This window comes from Poecile atricapillus, chromosome 32 (genome assembly GCF_030490865.1).
Source record: "Poecile atricapillus isolate bPoeAtr1 chromosome 32, bPoeAtr1.hap1, whole genome shotgun sequence".
NCBI lineage: Eukaryota > Metazoa > Chordata > Aves > Passeriformes > Paridae > Poecile > Poecile atricapillus.
The window spans coordinates 1,288,517-1,304,931 of NC_081280.1; the positions used below are offsets into that span (position 1 = coordinate 1,288,517).

General features: G+C 47.9%; 3 protein-coding genes across 3 annotated transcripts in view; all 3 read right to left on the bottom strand.

Moving 5' to 3' along the window:
- LOC131590191 (uncharacterized) overlaps positions 1-16,415 on the bottom strand; it is a 141,173-nt gene that overhangs the window by 82,870 nt on the left and 41,888 nt on the right. The window lies entirely within an intron of this gene.
- The window catches only part of LOC131590198 (olfactory receptor 14C36-like), a 595,201-nt gene that overhangs the window by 25,796 nt on the left and 552,990 nt on the right, over positions 1-16,415 (bottom strand). The gene's annotated exons all lie outside the window — the stretch shown is intronic.
- LOC131590142 (uncharacterized) overlaps positions 1-16,415 on the bottom strand; it is a 30,358-nt gene that overhangs the window by 4,422 nt on the left and 9,521 nt on the right. Inside the window, exons 2-3 of the mRNA XM_058860042.1 lie at positions 2,557-3,200; positions 673-1,026 (exon numbers count right to left, since the gene is read on the bottom strand). Coding sequence (XP_058716025.1) covers positions 673-1,026; positions 2,557-3,200 — 998 coding nt within the window. The remainder of the gene's footprint in view (positions 1-672; positions 1,027-2,556; positions 3,201-16,415) is intronic.

Consider the following 16,415-nt stretch of genomic DNA (forward strand, 5'->3'; position numbering starts at 1 on the left):
GCAGGAGGCAACTGCCAGGAACCCAGCTGCCAGCTCTTCTCCCTTCTGCTCCAAAGGCACACAAAAACTTTAGAATCACAGCCTTCCCTATCTTCCCAGCAGCTTTAAGATTTGGCTGCTTGAGTTTCTCATCACAGAAGGCCACAGAACGTGCATTCACCCAAGCAGAGCCCAGATCTTCAGGCACACACTGAGAAATTCAACTGTGAGTTTATTCTAAAAGCAACCTTGTAGGTGAGGCCATGTTCTGCAGCTGCAGCTGTTCTGAGGCACACAGAGATCATTTCAATGGCACAGCCCGATTTGCAGGCCAGTCAGTCTGAAACATCTGCAATATCCTATCACCGTCCTAGTTGGACTTCATTCCAAGAAACAGGGGAGTTCACCTAACACTGACCACTTGTCTGTCAGGCAATATTTTTCACCCAGCCCTTGCACCTCAGCAGACAGGCTGTCTGGAAAATGCCCAGAACAACCTCCACACCTGCAGGAAGGACAGGAAGAGCAGAGAATACTTTGGCATTCACAGTCCCACTTCCTAGTACACTTAACACTGTTTTCTACGTGATTCTCACTTGAGATCTAGCCATGACAGAGGACTCAGGGAAAACACTTGAAAGGCTCAGTTTCCAGGACCTATTGGAAAAGGAAGGGTAGAAACTCTTTCCCTACCTGATGGCTCGCAGGCTGGGCTGTGCTGCTGAGAAGATGAGCAGCTGTTGCTGTCTCCCAGGGCCCTGCAAGCAGCTTCAGGGTGGATTGGAGTGAGGTGAACCATGAGCTCAGGATGGCGTTTCAGGTCCAGGCGAACCAGTGGAACCGTGAGCTTGCGGAGATTAAATCTCTGGATGAGCTCTCTTGATGGTTCCACTGGTGCAGCCCCAACAAGTCCAGAGGTGGCACAGACTTTCTTGGCAGCTGCTGGGGAAGCCTCACTCTCCTGAGCACCTGCACTTCTCCTGCAAGGGCCTGGAGGCAGCTCTGAATCCTCAGGTGAGGCAGCATCGCACTTCTGGCGCAAGGGAGCTGTGCAGCAGGGAGGGAAGGAGAAAGGAAGCAAAGGGAAGGCTGGGTCACTACTGGTCCTCAGGTGTGTTTCCCTTGGCAGCAACTGTGCTTTTGTCAGGGAAGACAAAAGCTCAACTCCTCCCAAAACAGGGTGAGAAAGAAAAATATCACCACATGTCTTGGGGGGTTTGATGTCTATAGAACTCAAGTCAAACTTACAAGCTGCTTCTATAGGTTGAGTTATAAGATATCAATATAACCTAATATATCCGTAGCAACAGATATCAATGGAACCTGAATCATAACTTCATGGATCTATTTAACCTGATATAGACGTCTTTCTATGCATTGTAGTGCCTAGTATATGGTTAACTAGTTGCTCAGTGCTGGAGACGCAGGAAAAAAAATGAAAATCTCACCAGGTGGTCAGTTTCAGAGATAGGGAAGTATAATACTAATGAAAAATTAGCAAACGTCAAGCCAATTAGCCACAAGAAATTAGATTGCTTAGGACCAGACAGACCAAGGAACACTGTAGCTGTGCATGCTCTGAAGACAAAGCTGAAAAGTTCAGATCCAAAGACGACTTTGAAAGCCTTCATCAAAGACCCCCAACGGCCCCCAAACTGGGGAGACGCAAGCACAGTGAAAAAGAACTATCTATAGCCATGAGATTATACTATGTAAATTAATTCCAGAGTGTATAATATACTGTGTACATTTGTTCCATATGTTATAATGACATAGTAATACCAAGCAATAGTAACTAAATATAGCACAGCAATTGACAAAGGTGGATGAACTAGGAGGAGAAATCCTCCTCACCTCCAGCACTGAAATAAACAACTCTACACACACGGCTCTATGGGATTTTATTCCCTTTGCAACAACCAGCTCCCTGTCTACTGAGCTCTCCCCTATCCCTTCAACCCTTGGCAGGAGGCAGCTGCCAGAAACCCAAATGCAGCCCGGCACAGCTCCCGGGGCCAGGAGCTCGGGGCGGTCGCGGGGAAATCTGCTGTTTCTATAGTGCAGCCAGCCCCCAGCATCGCCCGGCACAGCCGCCACAGCCCGGGCCGGCACTTGGTGGAAGCCGCAGCGGCCGAACTGGCACAGGAAGCTGCAGAACTTCAGAGCTGCGTGGCTCTGAAAGTGTGTGGGGCTGGCCCCTGGTCGCCGCCCAGGCTGAGCAGCTCCCGCTCGAAGAGGGAGCGGACGATGAGCAGCCCCTGGGTCTCGACCAATACGCCCAAGCCCTCGGCTCACCCGCACTCCCGGAGACCGCCCCGAGCGTCCCAGGGCCGCCCAACGAGCAGCGCCAGCCACGGTGCAGGGCCGGGCCGGCTGCCGGCCGAGCGGGCCAGCGTGTGGCGAGCGCAGGCACGGCGGGACTGTCCCACAGCCCCCGGCAGCCCGGCACAGCTCCCGGGCCCTGCCGGCACAGCAGCCTTGCCCAGCACGGGCAGGGGCCGCTCCTGCCCGGCCGGGCAGCGCCCACGGACAAAGCCCACGCCTCCCTCCGCGCCCGCAGCTCCCACCCCGTCTCACCGGCTCTGGGCGGCTGCCCGGTGGGGAAGGCAGGCAGCGACCGGTCCGTGGAGGGCCGCTGGAGGCGGCTGGGCTGGCGGCTACGCACCTCCAGCCCCGCGGCCAGTCTCTGCCTGTTGGCCCTGGTCCGGCGTTTGATGTGGAGAAGGAGCTCGGGGCGATCGCGGCGGAAGTTTGGGTTCATAAAGTGGAGCAGAGCCCCGGCATCGCCCGGCACAGCTGAGCCAAGCCATGACGGCACCTTTTGGAAGCCGTACAAGTTGAGCTGGCGCACGAAACTGCCAAAGTGCGTGGCTTTGAAGCAGTCCGGGGCCGCCCCCGCCCCCTGGCCGCCCCCTCCGTGGGCGCCGCCCGGGCTGAGCAGCTCCCGCTCGAAGAGGAAGCGGTCGATGAGCAAGCCCTGGGCCTGGCTGTCCCAGCGCACGGAGCGGACGCGGGGGCTGTTCACCAGGCCCCACAGCTTGGCGGGGAAGGTGCTGGCATTGATTCCGGCGGGCAGCGGCAGCTCCTCCATGGCCCCGATCTGTCTCCGACTGTCGCCGCAACGGCCGCAGCGCAACGGCCTGAGGGGGGCGCTGCGTTCGGCCCCGCGCGCGCCCGGCGCGGCCCCGGCGCGGGCCGGACTCGGCGAGGACGAGCGGGGCCTGAGGGGAGATAAGGCCAGGGAAGAGGAGGTGAAAAATGCATGGGGGAAATGATAAATGACATAGGAATTCCACTAATTGACAAAGATTGTTACTGGAATAAATGGAATTGATTTTTGCTAACTAAATTGGAACTGTTATTCCAGTTATTTTTAGAAACAATTGTCAGGAAAATTCATCCACAAACGCCAGAGGTTTATGTCCAAAAAGGAGACAGAGGAGTCCTTTTTTCTTTATTCAAATAAAGAGAGAGGCAATGGGGCATTCCCTTGGGGTCTCTCAGATTTTTGGAGGGTGCAGCCTCCTTTTTATCCTTATTCCTGGCCGCTTGTCCCTTCTCTCTTTCCCCACAGGCTGAGGTACTTGACAGGTACAGACTGCCCGGAACACCTGATACCTGCGATACCTTCCCCCCCACCCCCAATGCATAATCCCTTCTTAATTCTTTACTTTTATGGAATTCATAGTGATCTTTCAGTGCCTCTTTGATCTTTTAGTGGAATCCATCCCATTGTTTTTGTTGTCTCTCACTGATAGCTGCTTCTTATCTGTCTCGTTAGGGACTTTTGGATTAGGTTATTTTTCCCTTTGAACTGAAGATTGACAAGAGGGAGGCAGTTTTCTCTTGTTCGGTCTCAGTTGTTTATTTTTTTCTTATCAGCATGACAAGGTACAAGGAGCTATGTGCACTATGATAGAAAAGGGTAAAATGGCTAACAAAGATCCTCTTTTAAATGGGTAAAAGGTAAAGGTGTTTTTAAAGACATGCTCATGAATTTCATGTCATATGCAATTCAGTGTTTCTTTGAATTCTAGAACTAAGTATTAGAAACAAGGGCACACACTCTGTATCTCAGACTCCAACAAGTCCTAAGTTTTATTACATACCCGCCAATTCACTTTGTCTGCTTCCATTCTACTACTGCTTGCAGTGTTCCATACTTCTGGATCTGTTTCATTTTCAGAGCCTTCCCACTTAATGCACCAAGGGGTATCTGCCATAGATTGGAATTTCTGAAGCACGCTTACTGACCATGCACTGTCCCAAGCTTCAGCCCAATCTTTTCTGTCCTGTCTTTCATATGTCCATTTTGACACTGGAATCTTTTCTTTAATAACCTTTGCTATCTTTTCATAACACTATCCATAATTCCCTAATCTCCCATACCAGCCTAGTTTTGGTTCATCCTTTCCTCCATTTTCATGACAATCCCATAGAGATGAATACTTTGGCTTCACAGCATTTTCAAACACTGTCTTCTTTTGCTACTCGTAATCTATTTCCAATACACAACTCACATTTTCACTTTTATTCTTTTGTATTTCAGGTATTTTTGATGTTATAATTCCCCAACTTCTTGGGTCTCCTGCTGCCTTTGGTATTGGCAGACAGGCAGTTATTTTGCTGGTGTTTTGCATGTTGGCAAAATCTTTAATTAATCCAATCACCACATTTTCTGCCTGGATAGTATTAGAGACTTTTCTCACTTGTGTTTCTGGCTGCACCCCCACATCCCTCTTCATTCTAAAATGAAGAGTTGTCAGCTGATCCTTTTGCATTTCACATCTCAAGGTAACATTGATTCCAACTGATGGCACTAAAGGCCATAAAATAATCACCATTACAGTCACTAGCAACCTAGACATTTGAAACAATCAAACCCGCTTTATCTGCAGCTCTGTTGGCCCTACAGTTTGTGCAGTCCACAGTGCAGGGGAAACCTTCTTCACTCTGGTGTAATGTATGCAGGGATGCAGTCCAGCTCCTTTGACTGCTGTCAAGGTAGTTAACAGTACCTGATAGGGTCCATTCCACCTTTCTTTTAATGCTTCTTCCTTCCAGCTTTTACCGTACACTTCATCTCCCGGGGGGATGTCATGAACTGGATTCTCAAGAGTCAGCGGCCTATTCCACACAAGGGTGCTCCAAAGTCGAGCTCGAGCTTTTCCAAGAGACAGAACATAATTCTACACCTCTTGCTTCCCTGTAACATGTACATTTGGATTAGGTTGAGGGGATTCCTATGGTTTCCCATACAATATCTCATAAGGACTGACTGACATCCCGCTTCTAGGCTTTATCCGAATCCTCAGCAGTGCTATTGGTAAAGCTTGTGGCCACTGTAATTTAGCTTCTTGGCATATTTTGCTGATTTGCCACTTCAAGGTCTGATTCATCCTCTCTACCTGTCCACTGGATTGGGGTCTCCATGGTGTATGGAGATCCCAAGCTATTCCCAGCAAACCTACTCACCTCCCTCACTCCTGTGGCTATGAAATGTGGGCCCTTATCTGATGATATTCCTAGAGGCACCCCAAATCTTGGAATGATTTCTTGCTGTAACCACTTGACTGTCTCCTTTGCTTGATTTGTGCAACAGGGAAAAGCTTTTGGCCATCCTGAAAATGTGTCAGCCCTTACCAATAGATATTTATATCCTCGAGTATTTGGTAATTCTACAAAATCTTCTTGCCAATAATCTCCTGGTTCTACTCTTACCCCAATTTTCCCCAATTGTGCCTGTTGTCTAGCCACTGGATTGTTCTTCAAGCAAATTTCACATTTTGACATTACCGATTTTGCCATTGTTAACATCTGTACTGAAATTAAATTTATTTTGAACAATTTCACCAATGCCTCTGCACCCCAATGACATTCGTTCTGTTTAATTTGTAGAACTTCTCTCATTATCAAGGGGGGTACCACTACTTGTCCTTGTGTAGTCATCTACCACCCTTCTGAGTTCTTCTGTGCATTCAGTGAGCGTCCCAATTTCTCATCTTCTATAGAATATTTTGGTTCTGGAGGTAAATTGAATTGAGATACATTAGTTTTTAAAGGTGAGCTTTGCAGTGCATGATTGCTACTTGTTCAGGCTTTTGTACTGCTTTTATTAATTGCAGGACTGCATCTTGATGTTTAATGTGTGTGCCTTGAGAAGACAGCAGTCCTCTTTCTTTCCACAGTGCCCCATGTACATGCACCACTCCAAAAGCATATTTTGAATCAGTCCAGATATTTACTTTCTTCCCTTCACTCAGCTCTAATGCCCTGGTTAAAGCAGCCAGTTCTGCTCGTTGGGCAGATGTGTTTGCTGGCAAGGCTTTGCCTTCACCACTGCACCTGTTGTTGTTACTGCATATCCAGGGTATCTGGTCCCGTTCTCCACAAAACTGCTTCCATCTGTAAACAGCTCCCAGTCTGCCTGTTCCAGTGGGACATCTTTCAGCTCTAGCTGAACAGGTATGTTCTATCACTTCCACACAATCGTGTTCCAATGGGCCTTCTTCAGTTGTGGTACCTAGGAACAAAGCTGGATTCAAGAGGTTAGTTGTCTTTAGTGTGACATCATCCTGCTCAGTCAGGATTACCTGGAATTTCATCATCTTGCTTGGAGATAGCCAATGGCTCCCCTTTTGTTCTAAAACAGTGGTCACCATGTGTGGCACATAGACATCTATGTGTCTACCCATTGTGAGTTTCCTAGTTTCTTGTGTCAGCATCACGGTGGCTGCAACTGCCCACAGGCATGAAGGCCATCCAGCACTCACGTGGTCAAGTTGTTTGGAGAAGTAGCTTACCAGCCTTTTCCAGCTTCCCAAACCTTGGGTCAGCACTCCCAGTGCTGGGTGTGATCTTTCATGCACAAACAGCTGAAAATCTTTGGATAGGTCAGGCAATCCTCATGCTGGAGCTGTTGTCAATGCCTCCTTCAGTTTGAGGAAGGTCTCCTTCTGTGGTTTGCCCCAGGTAAATGGCTGTGTCTTGTGGGCTTCATTCAGGGGTTTTGCAATTAGTCCATAGTCCATGATCCACAGGTGGCACCATCCGGCCATCCCGAGGAAGACTCGCAGCTCATGCAGGTTCTGGGGGTCTGGAATAGCACAAATAGCTTGAATATGATCAGTACCCAGCTTACGTTGCCCTTGTGAGATTTCACATCTCAGGTAAATCACAGTCTGCTGGGCAATTTGTGCCTTCTCTTTAGACACCTTATATCCTCTCATTCCCAGCTGATTTAAAATTTCAATTGTTACCTTTATGCAGGTTGTCTTTTCCTCTGTAGCTATCAGTATATCATCAACATACTGTAACAGCAGGTATTGTTCCCTCGGAACTTGCCCATTCTCGGTCCAAATCTCCAGCTCTTTAACCAGCTGACTTCCAAATAGGGTTGGACTGTTCTTGTATCCTTGTGGGAGCTGTGTCCACGTGAGCTGGGTTTTCCTTCCATTGTCTGGATTTTCCCATTCAAAGGCAAACAGTTTCCTACTTTCTTTGTCAAGGGGTATGCAAAAAAGGCATCTTTTAAACCAATTACAGTAAACCATTTCTATTTCTCTTTCATGGATGTCAACAATGTGCAAGGATTAGCTACCACTGGGTACATATCTTTAGTTATTCCATTTATTGCTCTCAAATCCTGTACTAGTCTGTACACACCATTTGGTTTCTTTACTGGAAATACTATTTCCAGGGTATTAAATTCTGATTCACATTCTTCTAGAATTTGCTACTTCAAAAATTTATCAATAATCTTTACTATTCTTTGCCGTGCTTCTGTCTTTATAGAATACTCTTTAACCTGCACAGCTTTTGCTCCTTCTTTTAATTCCACATGTACTGGTGGTGCCAATTTAGATTTTCCTGGTATGTCTGTTTCCCATACAGAGGTAATTACTGCATCCTCTACTTCCCAAGGCATGGTAAGGACTAGTTTTTCTTTTATCATTTAAATTTGTTCTGTCTTTGATTCAGGTATTTTCAATAAAAGTTCCCTGTTCTCAAAAGTTATCACTGCATCAAGTTTTGCTAATAAATCTCGTCTTACAAAGTGGAATTGTGCACTCAGGCATATATAAAAATTCATATGTTGAAACTTTGTTTCCAAAACAGAAATCCAGGGGTTGCAGGAATGTCCAATTCTCCTCCTTCTCTGTGGCTCCAACTATTGTTGCTGATTTGTCTCCAATTTGCCCTTTTAGATCATTTAGCACAGAATATGTACCCCCTGTATCCACCAGAAATTTTACTTCTTTATCTCCCAATTGTATAGTTACTAAAGGTTCTTGTGTTCGCTTTTGTTCTGATTCTTGTCAACTGCTGTACTCCCCCAGCACCATTAATTTCAAAGTGTCTTGATTCTGGTTGAACTGATTGCCCTGGTTAAACCGATTCGGGCATTCATTTTTCCAGTGCCTCTCTTGTCTACAATAAGCACATTGATTTAACCCTAATCTTGGCAAAACCCATCTCCCTTGTCCTCTGCCAAGTCTGCCCCTCCCCAGTCCACGACCACCTCTGCCATGTCCTCTGAAACCTGGATTCTCTCTTCCTTGGATCACTGCCAAAAGATTTTACTGCTGTTTTTTACTAGCTTCTTTTTCCCTCTTATTGTATACCTTCCAAGTCACTTCAAGTAATTTATTCAAATTCATTAAGTCCTCCCCTTCTAACTTCTGCAATTTTCTCCTAATATTTCAAGACTGCCTAAGAAAAATGAATGCAAGCTCAACTTTCGCTTGTTCAGTTTCTAGTTGAAGATCTGTATACTTTCTTGCTGCCTCCTTAAGCCTTTCCAAAAATGCAGCAGGGGATTCTTTCTTTTCCTGTCTTACCTCATACAATTTAGACCAATTCATAGCCTTAGGTATAGCATTCCCAACCCCTATCTGGACCCACTCTTGATATCTCTTCAGCCTCCACATGTCCCCAAAGGCATTGGGATCCCACCCTGGATCCTTGGTCAGAAAGTTCTCATCTAAAGTCCCTGTCAGCGCCCCAATTCTGAGATCTTCTCTCACCTTCTCCTTGGCTGCTCTAAGCACCATCTCTTTCTCAGTAGAGTCCATTAAATTATCCAATATTACTTGTATATCTTCTCAATCTGCATTCTGAGTTTTCATAATCATTTTTACCACCCCTGCTACTTTATCAGGATTTTCTCTATAAGTTCCAGCTGACTGTTTCCAAATTATCAAGTCTGCAGGGGAGAAAGGCACTTTTACAAAGACCAGCCCCTCTACTTTTACTCGTTGTCTCAAGGGGGCAATCACAGTCCGCCTTTGTCTGCCCAAATCTTTTCCCATTCTACCCAGAACCGGAGCAAGCTTTGACCGAGTCCGATGGGACACCGGTGTCACTGATTTATTATCATCACCCCCGCTACTGCTATCCTCCTCCCCAGCATTTTTCACGTTTCCTTGTATCACAGTTAGATCTTGATCATCTCCTGGAGAAGAAGGATCAGGTGAAGGCGGTAGAGGAGGATAAAGACGGAAAGGTGAAGTGGGGTTAGGCGAGATAGGGTTGGGTGAAATAGGATTGGGTGAAGTGGGGGCAGGCAAAACAGAATCAGGTTCTTTTGCTTCTGCTGAAAGCATTTGTAAATCAACATCCATCTCTTTCCCCTGATGCAAACTTTCTTTTAATGCCAAGTGCTCTAAACAACTTTTCCTTTTACACAAACCTCACATTTATCACTCACACATGCCTTAACTGCCATCAATCCACACTCAGCCTGCCATTCTCGCTTGTCTCTCAAATAGAAAAACAAATCTACATACGGAACTTCATCCCATTTTCCCTCTCGCTTACAGAACAACATCAACTGTAAAATGGTGTTATACTGCAAAGATCCATTTCTTGGCCACTTTTCCCCACTGTCCAGGTCATATCCTGGTCACCATGTATTACAATAATCAATCAACTTTACATAAATCTTGCCCAAAGTTACCCTGTTTCCAATGTGCCAATAAGCACCCCAAAGGAGAAGTACGTGCTATAGGGGCATTGCCACCTCAAATCCCTTTAAGCTTCTCCATGTTACAGTTACAATACACCACACACCACTGATGCTGAACCTGCAACGCTTTCGCTTCTGTTGTCTGACAGACGGCGCCTGGGCAATACCAGGAATTCCTCCAGCCCAACCATGCGGAGATTTCACTGTGTCTTATTGGCAGGCACCAGAGCAGACTGAAAAGCACCTTACCTCTCTCAGAGGGACGTTGTGAGCAGAGGAGACGGACACGGCCGGATGGGCTCCCCGAGAATCCCTCGGTGCCGGCTGGAGCGTGATTGGGTCATGAACTCGCTCAGCAGCACTCACAGGGTCCCATCTGGGTCACCAAAATGTCAGCGTTCAGGAACACACATAATCACAGATTGATTATATACAGGTGCTTTATTAAAGTGTGTGGGAACTAGGGGTATCAGCAATCCAAATCTAGCTCCATTGTCTTTGTCCAAAGTGCACATATTTCTACAATTTCAGCTGTAGCAGTAATCACTATAACAACCTTATCAATATTGCTTCATTAATATTGCATCATTAACTTGATCGATATTGCTTCCTGAGAGTTAGCTCATCCTTGTACAAACATGTACAAATCTTATCTCTGGGTGGGTATCTTGGAGACCCCAAGCACCAATTCCTGTTACCGTAAACATTTCAGCTTGCTAGACCATCCCTAATACCAAACATTCTTGTGGCCTAATTCTACATGATTTTCAGAAACATTATTCAGAGACATTTAACCCCATAGTAACAGAAGGACCAAGGATCCACTGTGACACTGCAGGGCCCAAAGAACCAATGATCCATTGTGACTCCACGGAGTGTCATGGAACCGTGGAGACCATTGTGACACTCCAGGGCCTCATGGAACCATTCTGACACCAAGCTGGGTGGGAGTGTGGATGTGCTGGAGGGCAGGAGGGCTCTGCAGAGGGACCTGGACAGGCTGGATGCAGGGCCCAAAGCCAACAAAGTGAGGTTGAACAAGACCAAGTGCCGGCTCCTGCACTTTGGCCACAACAAGGCCTGCAGTGCTCCAGGCTGGGGACAGAGTGGCTGGACAGCGGCCAGGCAGAAAGGGAGCTGGGGCACTGATGGACAGCAGGCTGGACATGAGCCAGCAGTGTGCCCAGGTGGCCAAGAAGGCCAATGGCCCCTGGCCTGGATCAAGAATGGTGTGGCCAGCAGGAGCAGGGCAGGGATTCTTCCCCTGTGCTGGGCACTGCTGAGGCCACACCTCGAGTGCTGTGTCCAGTCCTGGGCCCTCAATTGAGGAAGGCCATGGAGGGGCTGGAGCGTGTCCAGAGAAGGGCAACAAGGCTGCTGAGGGGTCTGGAGCACAAGTCCTGTCAGGAGTGGCTGAGTGTGGTGGGTTTTAGCTCCAGGTGAAATCACCAAAGTACTTCTTTCTGTCTTACTGTGAGATATGGATTAGAAGAAGGGAAAAACAGACTTAAAATTTAAAAGGAATAAAGAAACTTTAGGATCAGATCTACAAGAATAAGAAACAAGAATAAAACCTCCAGTAACCTTTCCTCCCCCCACACCCAACATTTCCTTTCCCAAGTGACACGGCAGAGACAAAACCTGGGACGTTAACGCAGTGCCAGCTATACAATAATCTTTTCATCAGTCTCTGCAGGGAGAGGAGTTTTCTCTTGTCATGACATGGAGAGTTCTCGACAAGAAACATTTTTCTCGTCAGTTTTCATTTCTAGGAATGGCAGTCACCCAGACACAAACTCTGCCCTCTCCTCCCATTTTCACACCACTCAGAGGTGTGTTCATGGGCCATGAGCTAAGGGGTATATTTTAAGGATGGGTTATGCAAAGCCAAAGGTTCTCTTAATCTCTGAGAATAGAGGTTTTCTTCTTCTCTCCCTGGGGGCAAAGGGTCTTCATCAGCTCTCATCTCCCTCTCCCTCTGTTCAAGTTCTCATGGGATCACAGCTACTCCACCATCTGCTTGGCTTCATCAATGGATACCTTTGCCCAGATCTACAGCTTGAATACTTCAATCCCCTAATACTCTTTCATGAATTAAAGGAGTTATTTTTCAGAACATTATTATTCATCTCCATGGCCCTACCAAAAGACTATTTCAGCTTATTAGAGCATCTCTTCATTCTCCTTCCATCTGAGGCTTGATTCCTTCTTTTACTGTCCTTGATGTTTCACATTGTCTTTTCACGTGTCACTTGGTTCTTTTCTTTTCCTGGAGGGAGGATTAAAGTCTGCAGGTCTCCTCTGTGTAGTGGAAGGGTTAAATCTGTCCCAAGCCATGGCAGGCAGTGGTGGTGTGGGATTTCAGGTGTGGCTGGTGCCAGCTCTCAGGAGCTGTCTGTGCGGGCCGGGGGGTAGGGGGTTGTTGGCGAGTGTCATCAGCCGTGGCCTGGCCCAGCCTGGGGGCCGGGGGCTCCCCTGGGAAGGGCTTTGGCCACCCCGCTGGAACGGGACCCGGAAAGCTTCCTGGGAAAGCCAGCACCGCAGCAGAGCCTGGCCTGGCCTGGGGGGGATCCCGCAGTCTCCATCTCCCCCCGGGAGCAGCTGGGGTCCGGCCCAGCCCCCCCCAGGCCGCACAGGCCACGGGGGAGCGGGGCCAGCCACACCAGAGCTCTGCTGCCTTTCAAGGCTGCAAAGAAAGAGACCAGTTCCTGGCCTTGGGTTTTTAAAAGGTGCCATTCACAAAGGTGAAGTTACTTTGCAGTGCTGCAGAATGCTGTCAGTTGTCAGAACTGGCCAGCTATTGGCTTGATCTCAAGCACAGAAGGAACTCCCCACAGCCTCTCTCAGAGGAATCACTTCTGTGGCTGTTTCCCACTTCTTTCCCTAAATGCTAAACTACCACATCCTTTGACCATAACATAATTCTCAAAACTCAAAGATTTCAAGGCCTTATTTAAAACCAAGTAAGTTCCTCCACTATCAACCAAAAATTCTACTTCTTTTCTTTTTTCCAGTTTCATTTTTATAACCAGGGGGTCTGCTGGGGTGGACTCCCCGGGTCCTCCTCAGTCTTCTTGTGGATGTGTGACTGCAACCACCCCTCCTTTCCCTTCTTTCTTTTGGCCACCTCTCTTCAACTTTGGACACTCATTTTTCCAGTGGCCAAATTCTCCACAGTTCGCACATTGGTCTCTACCCAGTCGAGACGGGCCCCGTTTGGGTGGTCCTTGTCCATCCCTTCCTTTCCCTTTTCCTTTCTCCTGTACCACTGCTACTAGCTTCTTCATTTCTTGCTTATATCCCTCTTCTCAATTGCTGAAAACTCTCCATGCCTCTTCCAATGAGGCTTCTAAGTTTCACCCATCTGCCCCCAAAGCTTTTGGAGTTTACACCTTATGTTCCCCGTGGATTGTTCCAGAAATAGATTAACTAACTAGCTGCTGTATTCCTACTTCAGATCCCAGCTCCAGTGGTGTGTGTCTGTGCATCACGTCCTTCCAAGGATCTGGAAAGCCAAGGTGATCTGTCTTTTGTTGTCTGTCTGTGCTGTAGTCAAAACTCCCGCTGTGGCACGAGCAAGTACAGTCTCTGATAACAGACTCAGTGCTTCTTTTCCACTCACTTTTAGTCTTAGATGAAATTTTAAGAATACAAAACCTGTGTCTGGGTTAGGTGGATGAATGGGGAGACAATTTAACATCATAATCTACCCAGGACATTCCACCCCTTATCCCCATATCGTCGACTTACTGCCAAAACTAACATTCTAACTCTGCACACCTTTACATACATAAAAACTTCCTCTCCGTTCACCCAAAAAATACAAGCAATATATCCATCATGCCCCTGTCACACCCCACACCAAGCTCCTGAATCCAGACCCCCATGCTGGAGAGCTGCAGGATTCCCCACTCTCTCATTTTACTCACTCAAAACACCATCTTTCACTTGCTCATACCTTCAACACTTACACGTTTCCTTCTATTTCATGTCTGCGTGGTTTAATGTACAGACAATGGCAGTAACCTTTTACCCAATGATCAGGTCTCCCTGTGGTACACATCATGTTGTTCCATCTCTCTGCATTATCCACCATGTACAACCTGGTCCTTGAGCAAAGACAACCCCACGAATGGGTTTGTCTGTGCTCGAGGTAGAATTGACCCAAAACGTCCTCCCTAGCAGACCTCTGACATGTACCACTGGGACTTTATCTACGACATGCAAAGACTCAGACTGGGCAGGATCTGCTCGGTTAGTGGAACCTCTGGTGTTGACTAACCCGGTGGCCTTTGCTAGATGTTGCTCCCAGTTTTTAAAAGATCCTCCACCCAGTGCCTTTAAGGTGGTTTTTAACAGTCCATTGTACCTCTCCACTTTCCCAGCTGCTGGTGCATGATAAGGGATATGGTACACCCACTCAATGCCATGTTCCCTAGCCCAGCTGTTTATAAGGCTGTTCTTGAAATGAGTCCCATTGTCTGACTCAGTCCTCTCAGGGGTGCCATGCCTCCAAAGGACCTGCTTTTCAAGTCCCAGGATGGTGTTCCAGGCAGTGGCATGAGGCACAGGGTGGGTTTCCATCTGTCCCATGGTGGCTTCTACCATTGTGAGCACGTAGCGCTTGCCTTGGCGGGTTTGGGGCAGTGTGATGTAGTCAATCTGCCAGGCCTCCCCATACTTGTATCTGGACCACCGCCCACCGTACCAGAGGGGCTTCAACCGCTTGGCCTGCTTGATCGTGGCACACGTCTCACAGTCATGGATAACCTGAGAAATGCTGTCCATGGTTAAATCCACCCCTCGGTCTCATGCCCACTTATAGGTGGCATCTCTACCCTGATGACCTGAGGCATCATGAGCCCATTGGGCTAGGAACAACTCTCCCTTATGTTCCCAATCCAGATCTATTTTTGACACTTGTATCTTTGCAGCCTGATCTACCTTCTTATTATTTTGGTGTTCTTCATTAGCTCTACTCCTGGGGACATGGGCATCTACGTGGTGGACTTTCACTGGTAGTCTCCCTATCCTGGCAGCAACATCTTTCCACTCTTTAGCAGCCCAAATTGGTTTTCCTCTATGCTGCCAATTAGCCTCTTTCCACCTCTCCAACCATCCCCACAGAGCATTGGCCACCATCCATGAATCCGTGTAGAGGTAGAGCTTTGGCCACCTCTCTCTTTCAGCAATGTCCAGGGCCAGTTGAACAGCTTTGAGTTCCTCAAGTTGAGTTTATCCACCTTCTCCTTCAGTGGCCTCTGTGACCTGTTGTGTGGGGCTCCATACGGCTGCTTTCCACTTCTGGTTCATCCCTACCATGCGACAGGAACCATCAGTGAAAAGAGCATAGCAGGTTTCTTCTGCTGGCAGCCGGTTATATGGTGGAGCTTCTTCAGCCCTTGTCACTTCCTCTTGTTCCTCGTCTGTGAGACCAAAATTTTCACCTTCAGGCCAGTTTGTAATTATTTCCAAAATCCCAGGGCAATTCAGTTTACCAATACGGGCGCGCTGCGTGATAAGAGCAATCCACTTGCTCCATGTGGCACTGGTTGCATGATGGGTGGAAGGAACCTTTCCTTTGAACATCCATCCTAGCACCAGTAGTCGGGGTGCCAGGAGGAGTTGTGCTTCAGTGCCAATCACCTCTGAGGCAGCTTGGACTCCTTCATAGGCTGCTAAAATTTCTTTTTCTGTTGGGGTGTAATTGGCTTCAGATCCTCAGTAGCTTCGACTCCAAAATCCTAATGGTCGGCCTCGAGTCTCCCCAGGCACTTTCTGCCAAAGGCTCCAGGACAGACCATGGCTCCCGGCTGCAGAGTAGAGCACGTTCTTCACATCTGGTCCTGTCCTGACTGGGCCAAGGGCTACTGCATGAGCGAATCTCCTGCTTGATCTGAGCAAAGGCTTGTTGCTGTTCAGGGCCCCAGTGGAAATCATTCTTTTTTCGGGTAACCAGGTAGAGACGGCTCACGATCTGGCTGTACTCAGGAATGTGCATCCTCCAAAAACCTATGGCACCTAGGAAAGCTTCTGTTTCCTTCTTGCTGGTGGGTAGAGACATTGCAGTGATCTTATTGACGACCTCAGTGGGAATCCTCAGCCATCCATCTTGCCACTTTACTCCCAGGAACTGGATCTCTCAAGCAGGTCCCTTAACTTTGTTCTTCTTGATGGCAAAACCAGCTTTCAGGAGAACCTGGATGATTTTCTCTCCTTTCTCAAACACTTCTGCTGCTGTGTTCCCCCACACAATGATGTCATCTATGTACTGTAGATGTTCTGGAGCCTCACCCTTTTCCAGGGCAGCCTGGATCAGTCCATGGCAGATGGTGGGGCTGTGCTTCCACCCCTGGGGCAGTGGGTTCCAGGTGTACTGCACTCCCCTCCACGTGAAGGCAAACTGAGGCCTGCTTTCTGCTGCCAGGGGAATGGAGAAAAATGCATTGGCAATGTCAATAGTGGCGTA